This window comes from Pollachius pollachius, assembly GCF_949987615.1.
Source record: "Pollachius pollachius genome assembly, chromosome: 3".
Taxonomy (NCBI): Eukaryota; Metazoa; Chordata; class Actinopteri; order Gadiformes; family Gadidae; genus Pollachius; species Pollachius pollachius.
This window is the reverse complement of record NC_136936.1, coordinates 12,741,055-12,756,525: the sequence shown is the minus strand read 5'-3', so window position 1 is coordinate 12,756,525 and position 15,471 is coordinate 12,741,055. Positions and strand designations below refer to the sequence as shown.

Here is a 15,471-nt window from a genome sequence, read left to right as displayed (position 1 = left end):
ACTGGATTGGTATCAGATTGTTTTTATCTTGAGGGGGGATTTAGGACTGGGATGTATTTATCATTATCAATTATCAAATGCCCCACCCTGTTGTCTGGAGCACCTTTTCTCTCTCTCTCACACACACTCTCACGCCGTCCCTCCTCCCTCCCTGCGTGTGTGTTTGTGTGTGTGTGTGTGTGTGTGTGTGTGTGTGTGTGTGTGTGTGTGTGTGTGTGTGTGTGTTTGTACCGAAAGGGGTTGCCTCTGGCTGAACTTCAGTATCGTCGCTTCCCTGAAATATGATATCTGACTGTCTCAGGAAATATGTTATTGGCACGCCTTTCTGAATGTAGGACTTCTTCGACATCTTTACCCTGCATATTGCGCGCACCGTCTCGCCTGACGAACGCGCCCACCTATTTAACCTCTCAGCCAATCCCGTGTGAGATGCCAGAGAAAGTTTAGCATGCGGCAATAAAGCACGTGCATCACTATATGAGAAGGGATAGCAGGCTGGGGTTGGTAGTGTTCAAAGACGCGGATGTCGCTGAACATGAATAATAACATGAACCGAGAGGCGGAGGTACAGGTCAATCCAGCATCCAAGCGCATTCGAACGGGTAGGTCCTTCATACAATTTGGTCCTCGAACCGGTGACTTTAAATTGACCTTCTTTAAATTGTCGACGATTTAGGGTAGGGCGGGTTTGATTCTAAACTCGATTCCAGAAGTTCCAAATATATATTTTAGTATAAAAGAAAGTCATTTTGTATAATTGTCAAATGTAGGCTATAGGCCTTATCATTTAAATGCAATGTAGCAATCACGGCGGAATGCAATCAATTGATCCTTATTTCAATGTTTAAATTAGGCCAAACAATAGGCTTTTTAACAATTATAAACTGAATCCTACTAGACCCAATTCAGTCCAACAATTAACATAATAACATTTTTTTCCCGCAATTCAACACTGCATAATGTTGGCTCCTTGCCCTTCTTGTTATACGTTTTGTAATACATGTATTTCTTGTTGTTGTCATTTGTTTTACATTACTAGTTTGTAGTTTTACATTTTCTTTAATATGACTTGTTTCTTTTTATATTTATCTCAGTTTTTCTATTTATACATTTGAATATGCTTAAACTCGGCTTTGGTTGAACTTGTTGTCTGTGTGTGTTTGTATGTGTATATATGTGTGTTTGTGGGGGGGGGGGTGTTGCGTGTGTATGTGAGTGTGTGCGTGTGTGTGTGTGTGTGTGTGTGTGCGTGTGTGTGTGTGTGCGTTTGTTTGTGTTGCAGAGGTGAAGGCCAGGAGGGCTCTGTGGTTGACAGTGGGCACGCTGTGTCTTTCTCTGCTGCTGGTCGTGCTGGGCGTCTACACCACCACCCGCACAGAGAGCTTGAGCATCACAGGGTACTTCTCTGGAGCCATTGTAAGTGTCTCTCATCAATTCTACCCCCCCCCCCCCCCCTCTCTCCCACACACACAAATACTTTTATCATGATTTTGATGGACGTTTGGATGAAAAGGTAAAGAATGGGGCAATGAACAAAAAAAATAAATAGTGTGTAAAAGTGTGTTTCCAGCTGGTTGCTGGAAAGATACTTTTACACACTCTTTTCCGAGATTCATTGAAATACAATTTATTGCCGCATTCTTTTCCTTTTCATCCAAACGTCAACAAATGTCATTCAAAATGACTGAAAGCGGATATGTAATGTTACAATTTCAACACTACAGCTTGACTGGAGCCGGACCTTCACTATTTAGACTTTGAGTATTATGTAGATTGTTTCTTGAGTTACAGCCCGGCTGTTGAATAACTGAACAGGAGGTCATGAAATATAGAGTTTTACTTGTTGGTCATATCCTCCCACATTCTCCAGGTGGGTAGATCTCAAATCCCTGATAATAACATAGCATAAAAGGATACGTTTATAAATGAAGAATGCATACATAAATGCTAATGTATACATTGTAATAACAAGAACATTTTATGGTTGATTTATTATTCATAGGACAATCATGCTGACAAGCTATAGATATATATTTAATCTTGAATTGGGATTTCTCTTCACAGTTGGCGTTTGGATCGTTCCTAGGAGTTCTTGGGCTCTGCCTTGAAGAGAATCGAAAACAGTTGGTATGTACACTTGGCCTATATATATATATACATTAGTGTATATACGTGTGTATTGAAAAACGCAGATCTAGAGGTGGCAGACCAAGGTTCGCCCTGCAGGAAGTGTGTAACATTTTACCCTGGAGTTGTGGTCGAGTCCTTCTCAGCTCAGCCTCAGATCAATGTGAGGTTTTCCTAAATTAAGTTATGCTTTAGAGCCCCCGTTTGGTTACGCACATGTGTGGGACCTTCTACTGACAGGTCATTATGCTAGGTTTCCTTGGGAGACCAGAAATATCAATCTTAGCTTGTGTTAAAGGTGATGGTATAACAAAAGAGCCAAAGGAATGATCCTCAAAGCAGACTAGTCTTGAAGGGGTTATTAAACCTGAGCCAGCTAAGAGCTTATTTAAGAGCACGCAGGTTATCCTACATTACAGTTTCCAGACAGAGTGTGAATAGCTGTTTGTTTAATAGATAGATGGCTCCATAAATAGATAGGTATAAATACTTGATTTATCCTGAAGGAAATTCTAGTACCATACCTACCTCAGCTGTGAGGTAGGTCCTCAACTGTGAGGATAGCCTACCGGATATCTGAATATACAAATATTTGAATAGCCATAGGTAGGTACTCAAATCTCAGTTCAGTATTTGAAGGCTCTGATCATATATCGAAAAGAATTAAGTCATGTATTTGCATATTTTGGAATCACAGGTTGAAGATATGTTAAAATATCCACGTGATAAAAAACACATTAATGTGTACAGGACCCAGCCATCCCTCAGTCCGAGTACGCTTCACCTCAGCGCTTCAGTTGAGGTTACGGTATCCATTATCAGAATGGACTTGCTTTGTGATATTTGGATATAGTCCTTCTCTCACAAATCAGTGTGTTTTTCGGAAACATTCAGGCTTCATTGAAACCCTGTTGTCACCAAGCCAGACTCAGAGTGGATCAGAAAGCCACTGAAGTCCATGCTGCAATCCTATGTGATATCATAGTTATGCTTTTTGGGTTATCAAATAAAAAACAAAACAGTATAGACTTGAAACGGATAAAAGGATAAATAATCTGTTTATAAAAAAATCTGCAGCCGTCTCCGTCGGCTCAGACTTAACAATTATTTTTACTAGAGTTTTCGCTCAACCTCTACTTGTTGTTAGACCCATAGCATTAATGTGGAAACCCCAGTCGATAATGTAACACATTTCTGAGCGCATAATATAATAACATTTTGCCTATAATAATACAACGTATAACATTCGTTCACCACAAATGACTCTTAAAGGCGTAGTTCGGGATTTTGGACAAATCAACTATAACGCCAGACGGTCGATGTAAATGTCTGTGTTGATAGAATAATGTTAGAAATAAAACCAAGGTTGCATTGCATTGCATTTTGAGGGACTTGCTGTGTCTCAGCAGCAGTGTTATATTCCTAGTAGTAGGCTACGACAGCGGCGGACTGATACCTAGGTTAAATTCCGCTGGTGCTGAGGAAGTAGTCCCTCAAAATGCGATGATTCATGCGATGCAAGGTTAGTTTTATTTCTAACATTATTCTATCAACACAGACATTTACATCTAGAGTCTGGTGTTATAATTTATTTACCTTGGGTGTACTGTAGAGTGGGTAAGACTGTTTTATTAGAAGGCTAGCATTGCCCGTTGCCGTGCGATAGCCTAGCACTAGCGAACTCTGCAACTAGAAGGACTGCATGAAATGTGTTGAAAACTGTCTCCAATGATAAAGAACACCAAGGCTAACTTTGGGAATCAGGCCCTATGTCCAAAATTCCGAACTACCCCTTGAAAAGCAGTGCCAACATTTAAATATTTTTAAACCATTCAGCGAACTTAAGGCAACAGGCTGGTTATCATTTAGGGGGCCACTCAATGACATGCAAAAAATGTCATCAACACACCCACTAGAGTGGTGTGAGAAATACTTACTTTCTACTCCTCATTCACGTATAGGGTTACATTTCCTACGGAGAAAATACTACCTCAGGGGTAGTATTATTCAGGAGATTTTCAGGGTACAAATGTCAGGATATGTTGTTCACACATACAGCCCATCAGGAGAATATCAGGACTTACACGTGTGTCTGAAAGCAGCTATTGTGTGCTATATTAGTCCATTTATGGTAACAGGGGTAATTGTTCAATGGAAAGTGTAGTATACTATGCATGGAAATCAATTATTAAATAGCTTTTACTGTTATTCAGGGCTGAAAAGTGCATTGACATTTTAAAATGCAAGGCAACTATTATTGGTTAGTTGAAAATAATAGTCATCATTGAGATTAAACATCTCTTCCAGTGTCCTGGCCAAGACAGGCCACAGTAGCCTACAGTCACACATAGCATGCACAGAAAACATAAGAAAAATAAAATAACTAAAACAGTCCGCAGGGGGGAAGGGGGATCTCAATATTTCATTCGGGAGGCTCAAGGAGGAGAGTAATATTAAGTTTGAGCAACAAAGTGTAAACACATTTCGGGAGGCTCGAGGAGGAGAGTAATATTACATTTGAGCAACAAAGTGTAGTCTCGTGGTGGACTCTGACATAATTTACCGTGTGTTAATGTGTTATTGACATGTTTTCGCTGTGTTATAGGGACACTGTCTCTTTAAGCTCATGTGACTTGTGTGTTGATATGCCGGTCGTCACAATATTTCAATTTAGCGTTTTTTATATAGGGAAATGAACGACCTGACGTTGCTCTTTGAGGTGAGAAATTGTCTCTTCCCTTCTTTTATCGCAATTTATACAGTCTTTAGACATAACGTCTTACCTGGGCGAGTGTGTCGCTGCGGTGTGTGCGTGTGTGTTCTTACCTGGGCGCGTGTGTCGATGGCGGAGCCGTTATGTTTAAAAACATAACGTCTTACCTGGGCGAGTGTCGCTGCGGTGTGTGCGCGTGCAGGTGTGTTCTAACCTGCGCGTGTGTCGATGGCGGAGCCGTTATGTTTAAGGGCGAGTGTCGCTGCGGTGTGTGCGCGTGCGTGTGTGTTCTTACCTGCGCTTGTGTTGATGGCAGAGCCGTCATGTGTAAAAACATAACGTCTTACCTGGGCGAGTGTCTCTGCGGTGTGTGCGCGTGCGTGTGTGTTCTTACCTGCGCGTGTGTCATGATCCGCCCCTGGTTTTCCCATTCACCTGCCTGCCACCCTGATCACTCCCAATTAACCCAACCACCTTCACCTGTGTTTCCCCTATATCAGTCCTTTCCTCCCAAACATTCCCTGCCAGATTGTCTCTTGTGTTTCACAGTGCTTTCCCGCGATTCGAATCCTGACCTACCACCTATCCTGCCTGCTCTCTGATCCTTGCCTGTCTGACTATCCTGCCTGCTCCTGATCCCCGCCTGTCTGACTATCCTGCCTGCTCCTGATCCCCGCCTGTCTGACTATTCTGCCTGCCGATCCTGAATCCGAATAAACGATTGACACTGTTCCACGCTCTTCGCCAGTCTGTGCACTTGGGTTCAGCCAAACGCTCACGTTACAGCGTGTGTCGATGGCGGAGCCGTTATGTTTAAAGACATAACGTCTTACCTCGGCGAGTTTGTCGCTGCCTTTGTCTTGACCTGCGGTGTGTATGCGTGCATGTGTGTATGTGTGTGTGTGTGTGTGTGTGTGCGTGCGCGTGTTTGTGCGCTTCCGTGTATGTGTCGCTGCCTTTGTCTTGACATGCGGTGTGTGCGTTTCCGTGTTTGTTTGTTCGCATGTGCTTGTGTGTGCGGTGTGTGTATGTAGGCTTTGGGGACTAAAGACCTCCTTGTGGATGCTAGGCGTGGGCATGTGTGTGTGTGTGTGTGTGTGTGTGTGTGTGTACCTAGTTCTGTTATTGACTAATCATCACCTTGAAGAAAACACATTGCAGCCAATGGCATTCCTCTCTGATAACTCAGCCTCAATCTCGTGTTTGTTGTACTTTTAGGTCATATTGTTGACCATATTCATTTTATATTAAAATTAACATTTAACAGTTTAACAACAGAGAAAATTACTCAAATGCACCACTCTTAGGCAAAACTTTGGAAATCTGGCAGGGAGAAGACCAAGGCGTAGTCGGGGAAAACAAGTGGGAAACAGAGTGAGGGAAACACGCTGACTAAATCGACTAGGAGGCAATTTTAATGAGGGCGGGACAGGTGAAAACAATCAAGGTGAGGGAGGACAAGCACAGAGGCGGGAAATGTGTGGGGCAGGGAGAGAAGTATCCGAAACGATAGAAGTGAGGAAGACAAGGTAGGAAGGAAACTATGAGAGAATGAATGAAACAACAAGCGGAACTCATTGAGAAGGGCGAGATGTGACGCATAGCATGTGATGCTCTTTGTGAGTAATTAAATAGCAATTTAATTCACATCAGATTTAATTGAAACATAAAATGTTCAACATGTTCTGCACCCTGTGGCAATCTTTCTGCATCTAAGGTTGAAAGGCTAATATAATCGGACCACAAAATGAACAGTGGTTACTTTAATTGAGGTCACAACGGAGCTGTCAAGGTCTGTAAAAAATGTAATCAATATTTGTGTTGTAAATCTTGAGGGCAGCACTGTGGCAAGCAGAGACTCTTCATCTGAGCACTGCATCTCAAGGAAATAAGTCATGATGTTATGGCTGGCGTACAGAAAGAAACATTCCTCTCCATTTCTCACAATGCTATCTGTTTCTACATAAAACTGAAGCCATCGTTAGCCTTGCACAAGCTCTCAGCTTATTTGCCACTCCTCCCTGTAGCATGAGGACATCATGTCTGTTTCTCATTAGCATTGCTTACACTAACAGAGAACGTGGGATAGGAAGTCAAACTAATCCTGACATGTGAAGTCAGTGAGTTAAACAGAGGGTAGAAGTCCACAAAGTGTCCCCAGTATCACTCAACGATCGGTTAATTAAGCAATTGAGGCATAGAGCCTCAGTGGACCGATTCTCAGGATGCCAATATGGACAATTCAAACGCTTAATGATGAAGTAGATCATAACTGGATGAAAGTGAGTGGGTTTTTTGGAGAGCTCAGCAGTGGATTCCTGTGGGACAGGCTGGATGGATGTGCTTGGATCAGCGAGCCGTGCTTGGATGCAACCTTGTTGTTCTTGGAATTCTTAGACCATCCACTGCCCTGGCCACTGATAAGTTCAGACGACCATGTGATTAGAAGATACAAAGGGGAAAAGTGAAGACTTGCTTCTGATTAAACTTTTTTTTTCAACCAACTAGAGTTAAAAGATATGCATTTTTTAAGATAGTCACAATGATATGTTATTAGTTATCTATTCATGTATTCATGATGCCCGATACATACAAGGACTTCCAAGAAAGCATACTTTACACTAAACCTGAAACAGACCTCTATGGCCTATCGCATACCACGGTTATGAGACAGAAACGGCATTCAAGCCAGACTCTTGGAAAAAGGTTCCACAGTTATATGGGCTGTTTATCTTTCATGGTTTGTGTAGGATACTCGCAGCCAGCCGTGACCCCGGTATTGTTACCTAGCGCACTTACTGTCAGGGTCAATTTGCTGAACTCCGTGTCGTGCCTTAGTACTATGGTCTGTTCATCTGCATTCCCATTGAGCTGAGTTTATATTCCTGACAGTGGGATGGGGGGACTGTCTATAGAGGTTGGGGTGTTTGACTCCCAGCTGAAAGGTTAAAAACCCAATGACCGCATTTCTACTGTAGGTGTTTTTGAGCAAGAAGGCCTCAACGCCTACAAGCTGTTAATATGTCCTCCTTTATTGTGGTTCACATCTCTGCCCAGCTGACGGCGGCCATTGTTTTCCTGAGCTTGGGAATCATTGCGGCCTTCCTGTGTCTGGTGATAGACAGCGTCTTCATCGTCTTCAACATGGTGAGTTACCCTCACCCCAGCAACAAAGTTCTTAGTTATTTTCCAGCAACAAAGTTCTTTATATATACTCCGGCCTTTTAAATGTATTGAAGACTTGCCATATAAAACACAAATCTTGTCAGGATATTGTTTACCTAGCAGTTGTGAAAAGTTTGCAGGAAAATCCAAACCACTAAATACTGGTTCAGCTTAGCTATGTTTTTGTTGGCTCTTAACTTAAGAAAAGTACTTAAAAAAACACATTTCAGAGGGGAAAGGCACAGGTAACTAATTAAACAAATGTTACATGGACAGTTGATTCGAATTATGCTTTTAATTAATGTATTAGCCTACTTTACAATACCAACTCATGTGGCGGGATAGGGTAGTGGCTAAGGTTTTAGCCACCGAGCGCTACTGAAAAGGTACTGGGTTTCCTCAGGTCTGCAGTGTACCTGTGGGCATCATAGAGCAAGTCGCTTTGGAATAAATATCTGCTAAATTACAAATTATTTTCGCAAGTAATATATAAATGTTAGTCTAATGAGTACTCTTGACTTCTGGAGTATTGCAATGAAGTAAAATTGTAACTATGGTTTAATTCAATTCAGCAGCATATCTATTGTGAGTATATTTGCAAATTGTACGACTGTTTTGGCTGTTTGTGCCTTTAGTAAAGCATCTATAACTGACAATTAATCATTTGCAATTAATCCCAAATATTTTAAGATTTTATTTTCCATTTTTGCCAGGATATTCGACCTTTAAAAGCTGGAAGGTGTCAGTTCTACACCAGTGGCAGCAGCTATATCTATGAAAACCACCATGCCTCTGTGAGTATCAGTGGTACAGGCATCATGGTCAAATGAAACGTGTTGTTCAGCATGTTGACATTTCATCTTTAATTTGAAAGCTATATTGTTGGTTGATCCATCAGTACCTTGTTAATACTTTGTTATAGTTTATTTTAGTATCTTTGTTTCACTTTGGGTTGTTTGTGTGCTGAGTGTGTGATGGTGTCCTCCAGTAGGTTCCCTGCAGAAACCTGGAGGAGTCCTGCAGTGTGACTATACGCAGTGGCACCTGCTACTGCTGTGATCTGTACGACTGTGCCAAGTGAGACATTACCATCCTCCTCCTCCTCCTCCTCCTCCCCCTCCTCCTCCTCCTTATGCTCCTCTATGATCCTCCTCATCGTAGTCTTAACCTACCACAGAGCACAAAACCATTAAATCGTCTAATGTTTTCTGATTCAGATTGTATCCCCTCCCTGCTCCCTACTGACATTTATCTGAATTCTTGGGATGAACGCTACTACATTTGTTCTCCAGTGATGCACGCTATCCTTTGATGTAGCCATCAAGGACATTGATAATGAGGAAAGCCGATGTGCTCTGTTGCAGTGGCGGCTTCCTCAACAACTACTATGAGTTTGTTGGAGTGCGAGGCTGCCAAGACGTGCTGACCCTTTACATCCTCATCTGGACCCTGACCAGCCTCAACCTGGTGGCCTTCATCACAGGCATAGTGACCGCAGCAGTGCTTGGAAGCGTGAAAAGCCTGGTAATAGACACACACATGCACACACACACACATGCACACACACACGCGCACGAACGCACACGCGCTCGCACGCGCGCACGCACGCACGCACACACACACACATACAAACACACATACACACAGGACACTTGCAATTGACTGTGATAATCTTAAATAAGACCTTTCTGCAATGTCAATGTCAGTTCATGCCTTATTTTAGCAAACACGGCGTGGATTTAGACCCGGGTTGCTTCTGAAAGGACTGAGCCTTAATGGTATGCACACTTCCAGGTGAGCCATCAGGGCCTCACTCTACCCAGTTCGGCCCCCCAGGAGTCATTCGACCACGAAATCAAAATGACCCAGAGAAGGGTCAAACCATCGAAGAGAAGGTCAATCTATTCCATGCCAGAGGCGGGGTTAATCAGTCTTGTGTGTCTCTGGTCTGTAATGCGGTCGGCAGACAGGCCACTACAGGATATGCACTGAGGAAGACAGGGATGGCAGACCACCCTCTGTGCTCGCGTGTGCTGTGTTTTTGGGTGTGGGTGCTGGTTTGTATGTGGCTGTGTGTGTGGCTGGGTGTGGCTGTCTGTGTGTGTGGCTGTGTGTGTGTGGCTGTGTGTGTGTTGCTGTGTGTGTGGTTGTGTGTGTGTGTGTGTTGCTATGTGTGTGTGGCTGTGTGTGTGTGTGTGTGTGGTTGTGTGTGTGTGTTTGTGTGTGTGTGTGTGTGTGTGTGTGTTTGTGTGTATTTGTGGCTGTGTGTGTGGCTGTGTGTGTGTGTGGTTGTGTGTGTGTGTTTGTGTGTGTGGCTGTGTGTGTGTGTGTTTGTGTGTATTTGTGGCTGTGTGTGTGTGTTGTGCTCCTCCATGTGGTTAATGGTCTGGCAGAGGGATCCTCTATAAAGGCAGCCAATGCATCCAGTTGTTTTGCGGCTGTCCAGGCTGACCATGAAATCCCACGGCAACTGGGAAAACTTGAGTTTGGGATCTGGTGCGGATTTTCTAAGTACACGATCCAACCCCACAACCCCCGATCCAACCCCACGACCCAACATTCCCCTGAACTGTCTATCGGAGACATCTTTGGTAGTCATGCTACCATGAACAGATGATGCATCGATGTTGAAGTCATCATAATGTCTGTGCATCGGTTACTAGGTAATGGGTACCTCAGGGCAGAGTTAGTGGTTAGGTGGTGGTGATTCTCTGCCGAAAGATACGATCCCCAATGTTCACAATCTCCTCAATATGAATGACCGTAGGTCACTTTGAATAATTGCATGCTTTCAAAACACGTGTACGAAGTACTCTCTTCTGTAGGAAAATAGCCAAGCATGATAGTTTCCCTTTAAGGTGTTTGTCAGAGTTAGGCAGCCCTGTCTAAATACTGACATATTGGCTTTGGTCATTGGGCATTGAATCCAAGCCGTTTAGAATGGGAGAGTTAGCTCAACAAACCTGGGTCTGCTAAATCTTGCCGCCCGTTCCGCCCTTCTGTGCTGATTCTCTGAGCATATCCAAACATAAAGTGTAACATGGGCCAGAGATATGTGGCACCTGGAGATTCAGGCAGAACAGGAATGTGTATGCCAAGGTTTAGGATTCAGGCTGACAACACTTTCAGTGCTCACCAATCAAATTGCCATTTCAATGGAATAACCGTGTGTTTACCACGAAAGCGAAGCTGTGGCTCGAATACACACAACGTCAATAAAAAGACCCCATTGGTCATGGCAAAGATGGCGGAACTGATGGTTTGAATGGCGCGGCGCCAACGACCTGTTTAACGCGGATTTCGTGTGATTCTAGTCGCGTGAATGATGCAAATTCGTCATTAGCCTCAAGTTTGAAATAACTGAAATAGCATCAAGCAGATTTCGCTTGATGCTGAATCACCCAAGCAAGGAGATTTTGCGGTTCGCACGTGCAACCTCGCCAGAGTAATACAAGTAGAATATTCAATTTGCTTTTGGTGTGAACGCAACTTAAGTACACTCATTGATGGTTTAGATAATTTAACTAAACAGAGCTAATCTTCAGTAAGTCCTATGGTTCAGAAGGCCAATGTGGGAACCCATGAAGAAAAACTATGGACCACCATGGAGCAGAATATGTCAGCCATTTTATGGGGGCTGTGAATGTACTTGAATCTTAATTTTTAAATACGCCCAACATGTGGCATCCCGATGCAAGTTATGCATTATTTGGTTACCATCAGGGGAACCGAAATAGGACTGAATGACCTTCTAACCGAGTGAGAAGGAAAGGAAGTATTTGTTCTTCATAAAATGCCACCGCAGGCAAGTAGTAAACATCACCACGGCATGGCCAGAAAATGGCTTCAGCTTTGTGTTGTCTGTTCGAACAGCAAATAAGAAAGGAATACAATCAGATAACTTAGGCTTATTACATTATCGGACCTTGAAACGGCAACAGAGGAAGGGAGGATGGGTTGGAGGGTTATCTGCTGAGCTCCCATACCTGATGAATGGGGCACGTCAAGATTCAAAGAGGACATACTGTTCTCCCAGAACCCGACCTGTTTGAACCATTGCCTTGGCTCCCAGCCGTCAACTACATCATCATATTGGGTGAGAAATTAGACATACTATTTGAAAAACCATAGCAAAATAGGATATATCTTCCCGTAGTATAAAGACATTGGGTCTCCTGTCACAGTATATTGGTTCTGTGTGGTATAGTCTAGGGGTAAGGGTGATATACTCCCAGGCCAAATGCTTTAGCTTCAATACCAGTCTGCACAAAAGCAGAAAAGCAGAGGATCACAAAGCTTACTCAATGTGTTTACCTTGAGTGTGGCTTCTTACTGCTGGACCATGAAAGGCTGCAGTCTGCAGGCTGTCTGTCTGCACTATGTACGTTCTGTGTACATATCAGCTATTTGAGAGCCTTTGAGAGCACTTTCATGAGAGCACTTTCATTTTTTTCATACATAGTCCTGGATGTACTCTTGAGTTGCATCTGTTAAGATGATGAAAGGAAAGTGCGATAGGTCCAACCATTCCTCCTAAAGGTGCTAGCTTGCTCTGAGAACCCTCTTTTCCTTCTACCATAGCCAGTTCCCACGTCAGCTCACTTCACTGAATACCAGTGAAAGCTGGGCAGTGAAATTAATCTCAGGCCGTTGGTGAGAAGAGGGACCAGAAGAATGAACCCTGAAGGGCAGTTAGATCAGCCTCATATGTCCATGCGTGCCGCTTTTTTTCCTGTATTAATGCATTCATTTATCAATGTCATTGAATTTGAATTTCTGGTGATAGTTAGCAAAGTACGTGCACACACAGGAGTACAATTGTCTGGGAATGTTATGGCCCTGGACTGACATTGAGCCAAACACACATTGACTGTGTCTGTATTGAATCAAAACTGCACAGATGCAATCAGATTGAATAATCATGATGTTCCTAAAGCATCCACAGTAACACGCCACATTTAAACCGTTTAAGTATTATTTGTGTGACACAAAACAACAAGATGTGGTTATCCCAAACCAGGCCTTGTTTGCGTTTTTTTACTGTCTTTTGATGGTTGTTTGTTTTTCACATCGAATATGACTTCAGTGTGTTCAGTGGTGAACTCCCATGCTGAATTTGCTATGGGAGAAATGTGTGAGCTTTCCATGTGTCCCTTCACAATTGGTGCTTGGCACAGGCTTTTAACTGTTAATAGACATACTGTGCTTATTTTGACGTTTAGTTGTGTATTTTGCTACCTGCAAGCTAATGTCTTACTGGACAGGGGCTGTGGTTCCACTACCAGCAATCGCTTGAATACCCATAGGTCTCAAGTAAGACCTCAATGCAAGCTTTAACATGTGTAACTGTAATGTATGTGTGTTTGTTTTCATGGTCAGACCAGCTACAGGCCAGTGAACCAGTCTTCAGAGGACCGAACGTCTTCTCCTACCGCTCCACTGCTGCTTAGTGACAACCCACACTCGATACAGCCTCTGCACCTGGTCAGTGACATGGAGTTGCAAATCAAACTCTGTATTCCTTTATGTGTCTTTATGGTTCTGTGGTTGCATGTAGACTTCTGTGTGTGGAGGTTTATCATTATTATTTATGTCAGATAATTAAGAATCAAGAAGACAGACTTAGCCTCCCTAACATCGTCATTGCTTAAACACTAACTGATAAACAACGCATGAACATGGTCGTTAGTAAAGCAGTCCGTCGTAATTAAACAGAAACTCCTGTCTAGAATTCCCCTCATTCTTAGCACCTCCAGAACTGTACTGTGAAGATTAAGGAGTTGAGGTGATTTGTTTAGCTGCAGTGTCCCAACAAGATATAGATGATATGAGTGTACACAGATTACTGTGGTCTTCTCATTTTGAACAATTCCAGCGCAGAATTATGAAACATCCTTGTCACATGTCATAATGACGTGACACTCATTTCACCAGGCATGGTCCTACAAGCCCCTTCTGATGAATCTTACAGAACACTTTGTTGCATAGATCACATTGGACCACATCTGTCCCTCTTTCTTCCCCTCTCCCTCTCTCTCTCTCCCTTTCACTCTCTCTCTCTCTCTCTCTTCCTCCCCCCCTAGGGAGGCTCTCTGTACCCCTCTGTGGGGTCAGGTAGGGTTACTCCTCAGAGTGATCCGTCCTCTCCGCTGGAGACCAACCCCCCTCCGTTCGCTCCTCTGGCCAGCCGGCTGCGCTACACGGCCCAACAGGGCTTCCCAGGCTGAGGCACGCCACAGCCCTCTGGCTGTTCCTCACATACTGGGGAACATCTGCTTTATAATGGGATTCAAGGATTCGGCGTAAAAGTGACATAAGGGAAATGATGTTATAATAAATATACTGGAGCATGGTGGGGTTTATGATTAACAGTGTGTTGCATTAAGCTTATCGGAAAATAGAGGAGGGAGGGGAGAGCAGGAGAGAGGGCGATCTCTTTAAGATCCTTCCAATAACAGCATGAAGTTTTGTGTGATTGCCTTATAATGCCTTTTAACTCACGCAAGGCATGGGGAGCAAGCCATTGTTAACTGCCATTTATTTCAATGGTATATAGTATTACAGTATTTATTTTACTGTTGGACCTCCTAATAGTGCTATATATATATATATATATATATATATATATATATATATATATATACAGAGAGAGAGTTCAGTTATCTAAACACTTGGACACTGTACGAGAGAGTAGAGGGTTATGATGAAGAAGGCTCAAGTTTTACCCCTATGAGACATGAACGTTGACAGGGTAAAGAGTCTCCTTGATCAATTACTGAATGGTTGTCATGCATGGGATAACAAATTCTATTTACAATTTAAATAACTACATGAATACTGATCCTGTTATTTCAATTATGTATTTGGAAGAAAGCTTAATCAGACACGATGACATTAATGCAATAAATCATGATAAACACAAACGCACGCCATGCTAACATCAAGACAATCACAGTGAAATGTGCCCAGAGTGTAAGAATGTTTCTTATGTGTATCGTTGGAGGGACATGTTCTGCTATGTTTAATAGGAAGCAAATGAGAAATATATATTTTGTAAATTAAATGTAAATTACTTATTTTGTCTATTAAAGATGTTTTGTGTACCATATGTTGCTGTCATTACAACTTTTACACTATTTTCCCTGTTGTAAAAGTTGAATTCTAAATTGAGTTGGCATCACTTTCCTGTCATATCCGGCCGCTACTTGCATATGTTTTGTATGTATAACCCCATTGTCATATGTAAAAGTGCAAATGTCAATCATGCATTATCTGTATGCTTCTTTATTGTTTCATTGACCCCACAATTCAATTAAAAGTGTTAAAAGAAGCATGTGACTGGAGTTCATTACCTAACATTTATTGATGGTATAGTACCAGACTAAAGGTTAGATGTATTTACGTTAATATCAGATACATCAGGAAAACAAAAGTTAATTTTACGCACACACACACACACACGCGCA

General features: G+C 42.7%; 1 protein-coding gene across 1 annotated transcript; it reads left to right on the top strand.

Moving 5' to 3' along the window:
- Positions 1-523: 523 nt before the first annotated feature.
- On the top strand, positions 524-14,232 carry LOC307072927 (transmembrane protein 255B; the record flags this gene model as incomplete). Its single annotated transcript, XM_079732506.1, has 9 exons — positions 524-602; positions 1,283-1,416; positions 2,065-2,127; positions 7,898-7,987; positions 8,719-8,799; positions 8,997-9,082; positions 9,370-9,529; positions 13,385-13,489; positions 14,089-14,232. 9 exons carry the CDS (start codon positions 524-526, stop codon positions 14,230-14,232), a joined length of 942 nt encoding a protein of 313 aa, XP_079588632.1.
- Between the last annotated feature and the right edge of the window lie 1,239 nt (positions 14,233-15,471).